Raw genomic sequence first — 16,057 nt, 5'->3', positions numbered from 1 at the left:
GAATAGAATAGAATAGAATAGAATAGAATAGAATAGAATAGAAGAGAAGAGAAGAGAAGAGAAGAGAAGAGAATTCTTGTATTGGCCAAGTGTGATTGGACATACAAGGAATTTGTCTTGGTGCATATGCTCTCAGTGTACATAAAAGAAACGATACATTCGTCAAGAGTCAAGAATCATAAGGTACAACACTTAATAATAGTCATAGGGTACAATAAGCAATGAAATCATACTAAGAAACAGTCAATATAAATCATAAGGATACAAGCGACAATGTTATAGTCATACAGTCACAGTAGGAGGAGATGGGTGATAAGGAGTGATGAGAAGGTTAATAGTAATAGTAGTGCAGACTTTGTAATAGTTGAACAGTGTTGAGGGAATTATTTGTTTAGCAGAGTGATGGCATTAGGGGAAAAAACTGTCCTTGTGTCTAGTTGTTCTGGTGTGCAGTGCTCTACAGCATCGTTTTGAGGAAGGAGTTGAAACAGTTTATGTCCAGGATGTGAGGGGTCTGTAAATATTTTCACAGCCCTCTTTTGGACTCATGCAGTATACAGGTCCTCGACTGAAGGCAGGTTGGTGCCAATATTTATCATATTGTTTTTCCATTTTATTGTCCTATTTACTTTTTATATTTATTTATGTTAAGGTATGGTCAAATACTTTGAAATGAGGAAAATATACAAGACTCTTTCAAAGCAGGTAATGGAAGCAGAAAGTTTGATCTGATAAGTATAAGTTTGTGTAGCATGTGGAAATTCCAGAATGAAGACTTCTAAGATGACAGATCAAGAGATGGTTCATCATTGCATGCTGGATGAAGTGACACTCATGTTGACAAATGGCTGAATGAACAAGAACTGGAAATGGCAAAGCCTCATCAGCAATTATGCAAGTGAATGGGAACTCTTAATTCTTTGGCCCGTCACATAGAATGACATACTATACGTGGTGGCCTTCCCTTTGAGTTCGCTTCTAGAACTCAAATTTAACCTGACCACCTCTGTTTTGAATAGTTGTAGGAGAGTAACTGAAGGATTTAAACATTTCAGTTCAGAAAGTGAAGAATAAAATGGATTTGTTTCTTTGCAACTATTTTCTCCAGATTCATTAGAACAAATAGCAGCACTGGAGATACCAAGAACCTCTTTACAATTCTATTTTTCTTGGAAATAGTTATGTATTTTTTGCCAATTATACCTCATCAGGCTCCACATAGCAAGGCAAAATTAGAAAAGGAAGAATAGCATGGAATTCAGGGAAGGCCTTTAGCACCGCTAGTCTGAAATGAAAAACATTAAAACTGTAAAAGTAAATAACCAGTCTTAATTGTAGCAAGTTAATTAGGATGGAATCTCACATTTCTCATCCAGACTGTGTAGCTTCTTCTCAGATACAGTCACTCACACATATACAATTCTGTGGCTAAAAGGGTGAAAACAGCACAACAATTAATACCACATTCCAACATGCGTATTGGAGGTGGGAGGGTTGGGCAAGTATTATTCACTTTGCCATACAGATGGGGATTCCTAACATCCCAGCTTAGTGCCTGCAGGTCATTTGAAAGCAGGCAGGGTCACAGCCATGCAGATATTATGGGGAATGTTGATGCAGAAAAGCTACACCCCATTCCTAAGAGGTCTGTAAGGGGCATGCATAAGCATACAATCGTGCCTACCATCCCTGTCCTATTGTCCCCAATTATTAGTTCCTATTTCTTATATTTAAACTTGTTTATTCTTATTTCTATTGTATTGTAAGCTTTTGACAAAATAAATAAATACACTCCTTGGGTCTAGTAAGATGACATTACCTAATAGAAGGGAAGCATGTTAATTGTTGGATGATACTGAATGGTCAAGGACAATGGAACATACCCATTCTGTGGGAACTCTCTTCGCCAAATGTCATATAAAGCTTTATAAATGCCAACTAGCACCTAGAACTCCACTCAGAAGTCCATTGGTAACTGATACAGCTCATTCAGTAATGGTGCCACAGAGGTGTACCAAAGCAGACCCATAACTACTACTTTAATACAGTATTCTATAGTTGTAGCTTCCTAATAATCCTAATAATAAGGGAAACCTTGTGTAAAGCACCCTGTAATAACCCATGAAGCACAAGTAATTGTGAATAAGGTGTCTTGATATAGGAAAAGAAGCAATTGGTACACCAGGCAAATCTGTGCTGTTTTTCCTGGCTATAGTTGACATTTGCTGCTCCAGCAAGAATTGGGACTCTGCAGAAACCCCTATTAGGAATTTTGCTTAGTGGAATGAAATGGTATCCAGAACACTGTAAGTCAGATAAACCAAATACCTTGTCACTTATTTTCTTCATACAATCTCTCAGTGGTGCCCCACCTGCATTCCCTTCTATATCTAACTTGTCAATCACACAGTCTTTGAAAATAGTTACACTGAATTACCGTAGAACACTCAGAATGAAACAGGGAAAAGTTGAGCTAGTGAGAACTCAGTGACAGACCCCTAAGTTGGATTGCTTATGACACCATGGTCCTGGTTTTCAGCTGATTTCAAGGCATTGTTCATTTTAGAAGGCAAAATCAAGCCAAGTGAGGGAGAGGAATTTGCCTACAATGAAATGAAGTATTCAGACTGCATGGCACTGGTATGCAAACAGAGGTTAGAAAATGTTACTTTTGACACTCAACAGTAGATCATTGGAAGTTGAATTCAGGTTGGGTTGGGGGGAAGGGGTCTGATTGAAGACATGTGCATTCCTTCCTTTAAAATGCTTAGTAGACTGACCTTATGCCAAGGAATGCAAGATATGTGGATAACTGAAGTTATCCCAAAGTAACAATATTATATGGGCATATCACCGTATTTAAATTCATTAGTTTCATTGGTGCCCTCTTCCATTAAATGTATAAAAACAATGCTCTTTAAAATGACTCACTTTATTATATGAAAGCCCTTGGCTAGCAACACGTACAGGAAAATGCAGAGTTGTGTACTGGGATTTTATGCTTGGTTACTAAGAATCAGATACAAAAACAGTACTTCTGTTGCAAACATCATAGCAATTAATAGTGCAGACCCCTAAAATCTAGAGCACACTTGATCAGTTTTGGCACATGGAGAAAAGAATCACATAACCATTCTTTGGCAATATAGATGGCCCTTGGCTGACAATGACAATTGGGATTAGAATTGCCATTGTTAAACAATGCAGTTGTAAAGTGTGATGTTACACGACTGTATTGTTTAGTGCCAGCAATTCTGGCACTCCAAATAGCTATTATTACGGGAATCACTGTGACTTGTTAAATGAGGATATCACTTGGTCACTATTTGTGATCATTGCTGGGTTTCGGTAAGTAAATCAGTAGGGAAGCCAGCAGAAAGTCACAAATGGTGGCCACATGACACATGATTGTGTGCAACTGTAAGGATGCTGCAATAGTCAGAACTCCGAGGATTAGTCATAACCACAACTCTTTCAGCATTGTTTAAAGCAGGGGTCGCCAACCTTTTGGACCTCAGGGACCACCAAACTCATAATTTTAAATCCCAGGGACCACTAACCGGTTCTGTGGGCATGGCCTAATTTGTGGGTGTGGTTTGGTGGTCATGTGACTGGCTAGGCATGGCTTGTATGTAAATATTATAAATATTTATATAAATATTGGATTTTTTTATTAAAAAAGAGCAATTTTTCCCCAAAATCAGGCAAGGCAGGCAGGCAGATTGAGTTGCTCACAGAATCACAGATTCATTCAGAGATCTATTTATCTGCCATCGGCTAGCTCAGTCTGTCACATAAAATTTGCTTGCAAGCAAACTCATAAAATTTGCTAGCAAGCAAATTCACAAAATTAACTCACAACACACCATATATGTAAATATTGAACTTTTTTATTTAAAAAAAGAGCAGTTTTTACTCAAAATCAGACAAAGCAGGCAGGCAGATTGAGGTACTCACAGAATCGGCTAGCTCAGTCTGTCACATAAAATTTGCTTGCTGTGAGTCTGCACTGAATAATAGAACCTTCAGTCCTAAGGCAGGTTTGGCTGTGAAATCCAACCATTTCCTGCTTCCTAGCTAATCTCCCAGCACAGCAGAACATCTGATGGTCCGAAAAATAGCAATTTAGCAGGCAAGTTTGCTGGGTAAGGAGTGAGTGGGCGGGGAGGGTTCCCGCAGGCCATGTGGACAGCGCAGCCTTGTGTTTCTGCGCAGCCTGGATTAATTGCCTTGGGGGGTGCTCTGGGGGTGAGATTTCTCCAAAATTTTCTCCCAGCCCACAGAGGTCTCCAAACTTGGCAACTTTAAGACTTGTGGACTTCAACTTCCAGAATTCTCTAGTCAGCTGGCTAGGGAATGCTGGGAGTTGAAGTCCACAAGTCTTAAAATTGCCAAGTTTGGGGATCCCTGGTCTAAAGTTTGAATGGTCACTGAATGAGTGGTCATTAAGCAAGGGCCACCTGTACAAAATAAGACCTGTTTAAGGTATCCTTTGCTTCATAGGATAACATTCCTGGAGATACCGACTTTGAACTTAGGTTCTAAATATTAGATGGTTTTTTTTTCCTTTCCCTTTTTAAGCTGCAATTTGATACTCACTTTGACAAGGCCTTTACTAGGAGACAGATATGAAACTTCAAAAAAAAAAAAAAGAATATTGATGTATTCTGTCACCTGGACAAACTTATTATGAATAGGTAAACTCTTATTTACTACCAAGCATATATTCATTTGATATACTGTACATTCAAGAATAATTGTAGAAATTAAAGAGGTGGATAAGATTGAATTATCTTTGGAGATCTTTGGTTCTATAAATAGGGATTAATTGGCATTAAGTACCTAAATAATGGGAATAGCTTCAGTCTGTTCAGTGTTTTCTAGACAACACACCGAATGATGCAACAGTTTAAAGCCAAGTCCTGCAAAGTGGTTGACCAAGCAGGATAAGTTTATCCTTTCTTTCAAAATAGAAAGAAAAAAAAAGATAAAAAGGAGAAGTTAATGGACAGATACATTTCACACAACTGAAGAAATGTTGCCCATCAAGGTCCTTTCTCAAGAGTTTTCTTTAAATAAGGAGGAAGCATCCCAACAGTGAGACACATTATGTCCTGACCCTAGCATCTACGCTGAACCAGCAGTATTTCTTTGTTGCCAGCAATATTTCTCACTGTTCTCATGCTGGATCAGTAGACTCTGCCTCCTCAATGCAGTCCTTATGAATACAATATTTGAAGGTAAAAAAAAAATTCAGAAAACAGGGAGAGATAGGACGGACCAACTAAATACATCAACAGCTGAACTAATAGGGTTATTTGGAAGTCTTTTGTGATGAAAATTAAGCCTTATCTTTACTTTTTACTTTTCTTGCAGGCTCACTAGCTTTGTGAAATGGTTAGCTGTATAAATTTGAAAAACAAGTACATACATCCGAATGAACTCTGCTCTGGGCAAGCACTCATTGGCCAATTGTGCATCCATGGAAACTGTACGCATAAGCTCCTACTTGTCAAAACCCTTGCTAGGTGAAAATCTGCTTTTGACTTTGAGTCCTTCTGCCAGTTTTTCCAGTGAGCTTGTTTTGGGTCTCAAACTTAATCACAGGACTCCCCAAATAATTAGCTACTGTTTTATCTCTGAATGAAGAACATGGAATAATGGCCTTAAATTTGCATTCAGGTTGAATTCCAGGGGAGAGAATAAGTTGATGAAGGACTAGCATTGCTTGTTCGTATTCAAGCAATGTCAAGTAAAGCATTGATCAGCAACATCTGCTCTGAAAAGGAAGCTATGTGGATTTTTGAATACATAGTTGTTTTGCCTTAACTAATAACTTCTGTTGAGATTTTATATATTAATTCCTGTAAACAGCTAAAGACCAAAAGCTAGGAAATCACATGCAAAGATTGAAAGAAAACATTGAAAATGTAAACCAGAATCAAAGATACCAAGATTCTGAATCACATCAATAACAATATATATGGTTGTTGAATTCTAGCCAAGTCCCAATAAAATGTATTTATAATTACTCTCTGCTTTTGCAGGCTTGTTATATTTTGAATATTTTTCCACAACTAACAGTATGATCTTTTTCTAATTTGAATCCTATGATTTTCCGTACACGTTTTTGTTCTTGTACATTCAGGGAAATTCCAAATTGCTTTAACGTTGACAGACAGAAGTCAGTCAATATATAACTATATATTCAGTTCCCTTTAGGTAACGGAGACTGTGTATTCTTTTCCAGTTCAGATCCATTCTGACCACAGAAAGACATTTCCAGACTTCTTGCAGTTTCTTTGAAATGGAGACCTGTTCAAGACTGACTCCCTCTCAACCAGTTTATTTAAATCAGAAAGATTGGGGACAATAAACTGATATGACCTATGTATTTATTCACTAGACATATCAGCATTGAATTTGTTTTACTATTTTAGTAATGGCAACTTTAACATTTTATGGAACTTTTTAAAACAAATCAAATAAGTAAGCCATCTAAAATAATATATGAATAACCCCACAATTTAATAGATTTTGGAATAAGCTTCCTTCTTTATTTGGACTGCTCAAATTTACTGGACTAATCTACATTTAAGCAGCACTTTACTAGAAATGAGTTCATTTACATCAATTACATAATTATGCAAACAATGTAATTCAATGCAAATAATATAATTTCTGATTTAATGGACATTTAGATTTAGCAGACATTCCTCTTGTGCAAATGGTCCATTAAATTGAGGTTTTACTTATTTTCTGGAAAATGGTTTTAAATTTTCTTCCTTTACTCTGTCTTTAAAGGAGATTTCAAAGAATTGGGACTACATTTTTTAAAATTTCTAGCTCAATTTCAATTCTTTTGGATTCTCTAAGACTAATTTTTAAACTAGTAACATAACTTCTGTTTCAGCAAACAATATTTACAAAGGAAAAGAACATGTAAACAGAAAAGCATTATTTCAATAGTAATTTTCCTTTTCATCTGCACTCATAACATATAAATTACACTAAATAACACTTATGTTTTTAATAAAATTATATTCTGGTAGAGAACTTCCAATGCTTTATGTTTTTTTTCAGACCTAACAGCAGCACCTGATACACAATCTGATACTGTTTTCCCAGTTGAGGCTCTTTTGACTCCTTTTTATCTTCAAGTTAATACTTGAAGATGGTATTGCATGGCTGATTACTGGCCCAGGAACTTTCCCATATACAATAATGGCTTGTTTAACCTTTAAAGACTTTCTCTGAGTTCCTAGATTCATGATCAGGATTTCCAATCACAGCAATGCTTGTGATCCTTGATAATGAGCAGAATGTATTCTGATAATTTTATCTTGAAAATCCTCTTGGGTTCAAGTCAAGGAAGGATATGTCAAAGATTTGTAAGGTTTCAGCCAGGATCTTTCCATTCTCTTTTGTTTCCTTTCACTTATTTCCTGATTGTCTCAGTTTCTCCCATTCTCAAGCTCTGAATCTTGATGGAAGTCAATAGACATTGTATTCTGCAGCAAGTAGCTAGTTTTTATTGGATGAATATCTGTAGAATCATAAGTTTTTTGATGGAACAGTCCAAATTTTTTATTGGTACATAATAAGTACACACACTTATTTCCTGGGCTGTTACAAACTTAAGTGCCATACAGTTAATATCAAATCTTAGCAAGTGGTTTCCATAAAGGCTTATCTTCATTTTGGCCTTTTAATCTTTTCATTTGTGTGATAATATAATCTATCCACCACTGACTAGCTCTTTTTGTCTTTTTTCTTTCAACTTTCTCAAGCATTATGGACTTTTTCAAATTTAGATTACTACAAATAAGCTCCTAGCAAGTTCCAAATTTTCTATCCCCTAATTCTGAGCGGTTGTTGCTCAGAATTTCCACGCTATCGTCATGTTTCACTGCAAGACACTGTTTTTCACTAGCTCTCCATTTAAACTACTGATGTTTGCATTTATATCTCTCAAGTCATAACCTCCCACTGCATTCTCTAGTATTTATGATTCTTTCTCTTAGAATCCTGTTTAGTTCCTTGGATTTCTCTGGGCAGGATCTTTCTGTTCTCCTTTCCAAAGTTGTAATCTCCTGGTTTTGGGTTTTCAGACCTTCTTCAAACTCTGTTTCATCCTCTTGCCTTTGCCTCTGTAATGATATTTAAATAGCAATAGCACTTAGACTTATATGCTTCATAGTGCTTTATACTGCTCCATAGTGCATAGCCCTCTCTAAGCAGTTTACAGACTCAGCATATTTCCCCTTCATTTTACCAACTTCGGAAGGATAGAAGGCTGAGTCAACCTTGAGCCACTCAGAATCAAACCCCTGGAGTGAGCAGTGAGTTAGCCTTCAGTTTTGCATTATAACCACTACTGCTTAAAAGGAACTTAAACACCTTTTTATTTGACAAATGGATTAGTATGTTACCATTAACCCACTCACCAATATTGAATTCTACTTAAGTTTGGCCATTTTTAAATACTTGTTTATATTGATGAGGGTTGTAGGAGCATTATCACTAATGTGGACACTCTTTTAAAATATATGTTAGGTATTTAAATTCTGTCTTGTGTACAAAGAGTAGCTGAGAGGAAAGTTACGGTAGCATTATTTTTAAGCCAAATTGTGAACCACCTAGGATTATATTCAAATTGCTATCCTTCTCAATGGTCTATTATAGTTGCGATAACTACAGTGTTAACAGGTGATGCTGCCGATTGGGCTGCAGAGTTGCACAGTGTGCATGCAAAGGGATTGATTGATGTTGGTTTGTTTTTGGATGCACTCAAAGTTCAATTTGAAAATAGGTCAAGGATACATCAATATGAAGAAGCATTAAGAAGCATTAATGTCATTGAAGCAGGATGGGAGGCCTGCTGTGGAGTATGTCAGAGAATATATTGTTGCAACAGCAACTTACAATAACAAGCCAGAAGAGAAATTATTAAATATAGTACATACAATTAAAATATCTCAGATAATTCATACTGAAAAAGCACGGTTAAAGAGGAAAATCTTAACTCATAGCCTAAAAGCAAATGAATAATGAGTAAGTGTAATTCCTAATAGCTTGGGAATATTCAATCATAGAGGATTTTACAGATTATTTAAAATAAATTAATTTTATTTATTTATTTATTTAATTAATTAATTAATTAATTAAATTTATAAATGAATTATAGGGGGAAAAAGAGATCATTCATTTTCATGTACAGCACGTACTTTTCATCAGAGTTTCAAAACTCTAGTGTGTTGTAATGGAATAGCACATCTGAGCTATTTGTTGTTACTCAGATAGTTAAGAAAGTACATTTACACAGTCTCACTCAATTTCTTCCGAAAAATACAGTATCATCTACAATTTCAAAAAATGACTGAGAACACATGCAAGGCTCAGAGACAATTGTTTCACTTTTAAGCTGTTGACTGAATATAATATAAGAAATAGAAACAACAAGGTCCATGCCTTTGGCATGATTAAGAAACTCTGAATTACACAAAAGAAAATTTAGACAATTTATAGAAGTTAATGGAATTTTAATTTGTGTGTGTTTATGTGCATAAAACATGACTGTATTTTTTTAAAAAAATTATTGTGACAAGTAAGAAAGATAGTAAAAATATTGAGAAATTACACTTAAATTGCTCATTCATTCATCTTTAGTTTTCTCTTTTTTGAAGATCTACAAAAACAGACATAGGCCGAGACATTTAGGAAGTGCAATAATGATTTTGAAAGACATATAGGTTTAGATCTTCCACAAATTTTGGTCCAGCAGTAGTTGTATTTTAAATTTTGTAATTAGGCTTCTTGCTTAGGAAGAAGTGCATGTGCAATATCAGATATGCTAGATTTCAACACGTAGAATACACACAATCAGTGTGGCCACTGACAAACAAGCTGGAGATTGCATCAGGAGTTGAAATCCAAAGCATTTACAGGGAATATTTGATTGGGAAAGTTTAGCTCAGTGCACTGAAAACTATGCAAAAATTCATTGTCTATTGTAATTTCTAGAAATCCAGTTACTGATTATGCCAGCATAATTTTAATACAGAATGGCTTGCTTTTGAGAGTGAAAGATTCATTTCATAAAAAGAAAGAAAAGAAAATAGTATTTTTAATAACCCAACATTTTGTTTTGTCAGGCTAAACTGGGGGAAACGGAGAGTAGAGAAAAAATTAGTTTGCCTACTGGAAAATGACAGTTTTGTAATTGGCCATTTCTCCTATGGTTGTCATTGCCAAGAACACCTACGACGCAATCTCAATGTTTAGTGTGCTCACAGGAAGAAGACGGTTGCTTAACTCTCAATTAAGCCTTTAACAGTCATCTAACAATTAAATTCTTTAATGGTCCAGGATAGCTTGTTATTCGGATGTATTTTTAATGTTATACAAACTCAGCCAAAAGGATAAAGTAAAGATGAACATAAGCAGGAATCAATATGCTTTTTCACACTAGTATAGGAAAGATTTTGAAAACTGCATGTTCTAGTAGAAAAGAATCAATGTGGGGAATGGCTAAGATGTTGGGTCAGCCTCATGGATATTGAGGATCACGTCTACCTTTGCCCTAGAATAGGGGTGCCAAACTCAATTTCACTGAGGGCCGCATCAGGGTTGTGTATGACCTCAGAGGGCTGGGTGTGTGTGGCTGGGGTGTGTGTGTGGCGGTGGTGGCCATGACATGGTTTTATAAAAATAGTGAGGTGTACATTTCTTTGGTTTTGTTTTTTTAATACATTCTTGATCTACTTGATCACCTTATGATATCAGATCAAGAAACTGACTTCATAGGAAGACTAGAACTATAAATTATTGGCTATAGTAGCAGAATAGGCTTCAGTAGCAGAATCCTACAAGCCTGAAAGGTAAAATATTTTACCTTTCCTCCCTTTTATAACCTTCTGAATCAAGGAAGGCCTCCTACAGCACTGTGGCAGCCAAAACACAGCACAGAGAACCACACACAGCCCACCATGTCCCGTTCTGGGCCTGGATGGCCTCCTGCAGCACTCTGGCATCCAAAACTCCGTGCCCCGTTTTGGTTGCAAGAGTGCTGCAGGAGGCCATCCAGGCCCAGAAAGGGGCATGGGGGCTGCATGCAGGCCTCCCTCGCCTCATTTTCAGTAGCAGAAGCACCGTGGGCCAGTCCTTTGCTATTTCTAGGCTGGTCCCGCGGGCCAGATTTAAGCACCCCATGGGCCAGTTCCGTCCATGGGCCTTGAGTATGACACCCGTGCCCTAAAAGCTCACTAGGAAACTTTGGACAAGTCCTTCTCCCTCAGCCAAAGCACAGGACTCCTGTTGGGAAGAAAACTAAAAGGACAGAGAGTGATGTGTCCTTTCTTGAGCAACTGTACAAAGAGTGAGATACAAGTCTGAGAAAGCAACTAATATAAAGCGAACCTTGTAGACATCCAGCAAAATTCTTATGGATCTTTTGTCAGATATTGCAATGTTGTTCAATATGATGACTGTGATTCATACCATTGTTCTTTCAAAATATTCCCAATCTAAGAACTTTAACCTAAGAACCACCTCCCTGTAGTATCATCCAATCAAATTCACTTTGTTTTAGGAAACATTAGCATTTATATTCACTGTATATTATTTCACCATCTTACTTTGTACCAATTCACACTTCCCTCATGCAATTTTCCCGTATTAACCTCTCTCTCTTTTTCATACCTACACATTTGCATGGTCTCTACTTATTTCTAGTGCATTTCTGAAAGTAATAGAGAAAAACAGGATAAGTGGTTTGCCCATATGGTGATACTCATTTATAGGAAATATATTAAGGCATGAGGCTTAAAGTACATGGTGTTTAGAATAAGAATATAAACAGTATTCGTTCTGAAATAACAAAAAAACAAAACACCCATGTATATAAATACAGTGAGGAACAAATAACAGATGATGCATGTCTCACATGAACATTCTATATATGTACACCTTAATAATTAACTTTAATTAAATCTTTGGGGAGGAATGTTTTGAGAGATTAATCAATTCTACCTTACTTCAGAATAGATACACATCTGCAGTGGTATATGGGGATGACTTTGAGAGACAGCTGGGGCAGCTGAACTTCCAAAAAGATTGTCGGTATGGCAAACATCTGATAAGGAATCCTCTCTAGTTTCTTAGACTACAAAGACAAAAGGAAGGTATGCTTTCAGGCTTCCAATATTCTGTTAACACAACCTTACAATAAAGTAAATTTAGTTCATCTGTTTGTGCTTCCTGTCTGGATTGTCTCAGTAGGCTGGTATCTATCTTGCAAGTCTGGAAGTCCATTTCTCTCCTTTTGCTTTTCCAGCCCACATAAATTACAGAAGTTTCCATCTGAGATGTTTGCCTACACACACACACACACACACACACTTTATTTGTTTGTTTGTTTGCTTGCTGGCTAAGGTGCCATTGGTCCCACAGTTGTTTGGGCTCTTCCACATTTTCCAAAGTCATTTCCACATACCATTACACCATCACTCCTTTTTTGTGTTAGTTTTTCCTCCAAAATATATATTTCACAAAGTGTATAATTTAAAGAATCCTACATAATTTCATTCAAAAAACTTTCTCTTGAGAAAAAAAAGTTACTCAAAATACTTTCCACATACACGTAGGTGCCATTTTTACTTTATTTAAGGAAAAAATGGGTGGGAAACAGTAATTTATAATACACAAAAAAATTAGACATCACTGCAAAAAGGCTAGGTGTTTCCTTGTCACCAGTCTATTTTGCAGTTCTACAATTAGTAATTTTACTGCAATTTTGTCATTTGTATTATTGTTTAAGCATCTTCATAGATGGCAATACCTGGGGTTATTTTTAAAAAAAAAACACACAAAAATGTGTACTGCTATCACTATGAAAACCTAAACCCCACAAAATCACTTTGAAATAAACCATAAATATGTGATGCACATTAGTGTAACAAAACCATTTTTGTAAACATTTTTCTCCAACATAACATGTGCATACAATAAAAATAAAGTCACTGCATTCATACAGTTAGAATTACTTTGACATAGGATACAGAAATTATTACTTAAAGCTTAAACTAAACTAAGAGTACTCTTAATGCTTACCAACAGCACTGCTTTAAAATGGATTTCAACATTTCGTATGTAGTGGTTTCATAACACTGATTTGATTTGTAAAATTAGCCACCATGGATATGTTTTTCCATGTTCCGTTCATTCTGATGGACAGAGCTTCACCAGCATATGAATCTGGCAGAATTCTTCAAAATTACAACATTCTCCCATTTGTGAACAGTAGTCTCTTTTTAACTATTTACATACATATATCTGCTTATATATATATATATATGTATGAGTATGCATTGGGTTGTGTGTACACACACATGCATACAGACATGGTGGCTGAGAGGCAAGGGCAAAAATTAAATGAGTTTTAATCACATAATGTGATTCTAAACTTTTCCTAAGAGCCTCTGGCCCATTGGCTTTATTGTCTTATGCTACAGTTCCAGTGCCAGAGAGACTTCTATTGCTGGTGGCAACACCAATTTCCCGCATCCCCTTCATTTTCCACTATCCAATCAAGAGTTGACTTTTTTGACTGTTTGCTAAGAGGAATGAAGGGAAGTGAAAGTCACCTGTAATCTTGGGTCTGACATTCAGGGCTTTGGATAATCCAAATCCAAATGCCAAGCAATTAAAGAAGGCATTATTGTTAGTTTTTGTTTTTTTAAATCAAACCAGAAATTTGTTCCTATTTGTTTTATACAAGATTACTTTTGAGGAAAGAGAAACCCTTCCAACTCTTCAAAGAAACTGCTTAATACAGAGGAGAAAGTTAGTAAGAAAAAAACCCAGCACTTTTACTGATGACCTAAGTACTGTTAAGTCAGATCTAGGCTCCTTCAATTGATTCTCTTTGACACAAAGCAAGTCATTTGCTCTATGTTACTTGATCTGCCAAAGCCTCTTAACTGAAGAATCACACATAAGTCCCTAATTTTCATGCCATGAAACACTGGAATCCAATTCACTGATTAAAACAGTGAACTTAAGGCAACTGTCAACTAAATTACTCCAAATATCTTTTTTAAAAGTTCAAAACTCATAATTATTGTATCATGACACTGTGCATTATTACATCACCAACAGATAATTTACACACTCGTCTTCTCAAGTAATAAACACATGTAGCCTTTCAAAGTATTAGTCTTGACAGATTTATTATGAAGGCCAAAATCTTCTCGATAAAACAAAATTTTGTGGAGTTTTTTCCCCTTTAAAAACATGGGACAGGGGAAAGAAAAAGATCCAAGAATTTAGATTTTACACTGAAACACAAGTATATTCTGCTTTTGAAAAATTGAATTAGCAGAATTAACTACATTCTTATAGTTTTAGAGCATTGCATTTTTAGAAAAGGAAAACCTTCCAAATTTCTTATAAAAGTATTGAATTTGCCTAGTTTTTGTTAAAGGTAAAACTTTCTGGATTTTAGGCTAAAATTCTTTAAGTTCCATTAATAATGAAACTGTTAAAAAATAAAATTAAAAGGCTTCTGTTAAAATAAAATAAAAATCAATTACTTAAGTCACTGCATTCCAGTCCTTGATCTAATTTAATCATTACAAGTGACTGCTGGTCTGATTTCTTAAAACATGGTATGAAAGTAAAAGTCAAAACTGTAATCTGATAATTTTGGGATCACAATTAAGTGGATATTAGTACTGGTTCATCTAAAAAAATTTCTAAACCAAAACCACCTCTTTTATTGGATGCATTAGAAACAATGAGGTAGGCACAAAAATAAACATGTTTGGAATTTTCTTTCCCCAAAGGCTGGTAGTAAAAGCTGTTGCACATTTTAGGTTTAAACAAAAATTAAACCTTTAACTGAGGCAGTGCTAACACTGAAATTACCAAGTTCTGGCCTAATGAAGAGTCATTGTAGAAAAATGATCTATGCTGTTATGTTTTTTAAAAAACCATTCACTGTGATTTTTAGGCAAAACTTGGTACACAGGAGAAGAAGGACTGAACTCTTGGCTAGGCCAAAACTTAAAAAAAAAATAATCATCCCACCTTCCCTAAACCACTGTGCCTTTCACATTTTTATAAATATTAACTTTTAAAACCTGCATCTTTCTCTTTTTCCACAGAGTCACATTACAAAAAAGAAAAAGAAAAGAAAAAGAAACGTCAATTAAATTACATTGTTAATAATTACTATATTAAATTTGCCCCCTACTTCAGTGACACAGAGTCCACCTATGTCACCCGCCTGCACCTTCTCCTGTCTGCCTCCTTCCAAAAAACGTTTTCCTGGTTAGTCTCTTCCTTTATTCATGAGGAGATCTGGAGCGGGAAAAGGAGGAAAAGGAGAGACCTGATTCTTTCTCTAGTGGGATCCCAAATCAGATAGCACCTGATGGCCAAAAGCACCAGCTGCACCCTGCAGCTTCAGTTTAAAAATGAAAAGAACCCAACACCAGTGATGCTGGCACACGCAATAGCATGTTTAGAGTGCAACATGGCAGGTCTGTACTCCAGTTGCAAATGATTCCAAGTTATGAAGACTCCAAAGGACAGCAATCCCTTGCCAAACTAGAGAGTTTCTACCAGCTGAGAAGAGAAGTCCTGCCTAAAGTCATGAAATAAACTTGACTGCTTCCTCCAGACCGTACAGAGGCGAAGAAAACCTGTGAAGAAAGAGATAAAGAGAAAAAAAACTCATCAGACTATTGAACAAAGGTAGGAAACCAACATAAAACAATCATGGGGCTGAATTTATTTACAGAACGAGGACAGCTTTTCTCACTCCTGTCATAATGCCTCGCTTTTCTCACTCCTGTCATAATGCCTCGCATGTGATGGACAGATACAAAGATTATGGGAGTTTCAATCCTGACCCATCTGCAAGGGAGCAGGGTGAAAAAGATTGTTGTTCATTCAAGGTGACATCCAAGCCTCTGTGCAATATCCATTTGCAGCAGAAAAACCACGTGGAAAGACATCTTACTTGCTCATTGATGTTAATTAAAGCTTTTGATTC

The 16,057-nt window shown here is 36.1% G+C and overlaps 1 protein-coding gene and 1 long non-coding RNA gene across 5 annotated transcripts in view; one reads left to right on the top strand and one right to left on the bottom strand.

Annotated features, from left to right (window-relative positions):
* LOC148130553 (uncharacterized) overlaps positions 1-15,306 on the top strand; it is a 95,539-nt gene extending 80,233 nt beyond the window's left edge. The window contains exon 2 of the long non-coding RNA XR_015749881.1: positions 15,165-15,306. This is a non-coding gene — a long non-coding RNA (uncharacterized LOC148130553). The remainder of the gene's footprint in view (positions 1-15,164) is intronic.
* MAP4K4 (mitogen-activated protein kinase kinase kinase kinase 4) overlaps positions 12,636-16,057 on the bottom strand; it is a 155,817-nt gene continuing 152,395 nt past the window's right edge. For all 4 annotated transcript variants that reach the window (XM_087967177.1, XM_087967178.1, XM_087967179.1 and 1 more), the window contains one exon: positions 12,636-15,704. In XM_087967177.1, coding sequence (XP_087823303.1) covers positions 15,621-15,704 — 84 coding nt within the window. In that variant the 3' untranslated portion in view covers positions 12,636-15,620. The remainder of the gene's footprint in view (positions 15,705-16,057) is intronic.

The sequence above is a fragment of the Notechis scutatus genome, chromosome 5 (genome assembly GCF_049901735.1).
Source record: "Notechis scutatus isolate UNSWTSFEM ecotype Mainland chromosome 5, rNotScu1.2, whole genome shotgun sequence".
Taxonomy (NCBI): Eukaryota; Metazoa; Chordata; class Lepidosauria; order Squamata; family Elapidae; genus Notechis; species Notechis scutatus.
The sequence above is the reverse complement of the archived record's forward strand: the minus strand, read 5'-3'. Positions and strand labels throughout refer to the sequence as shown.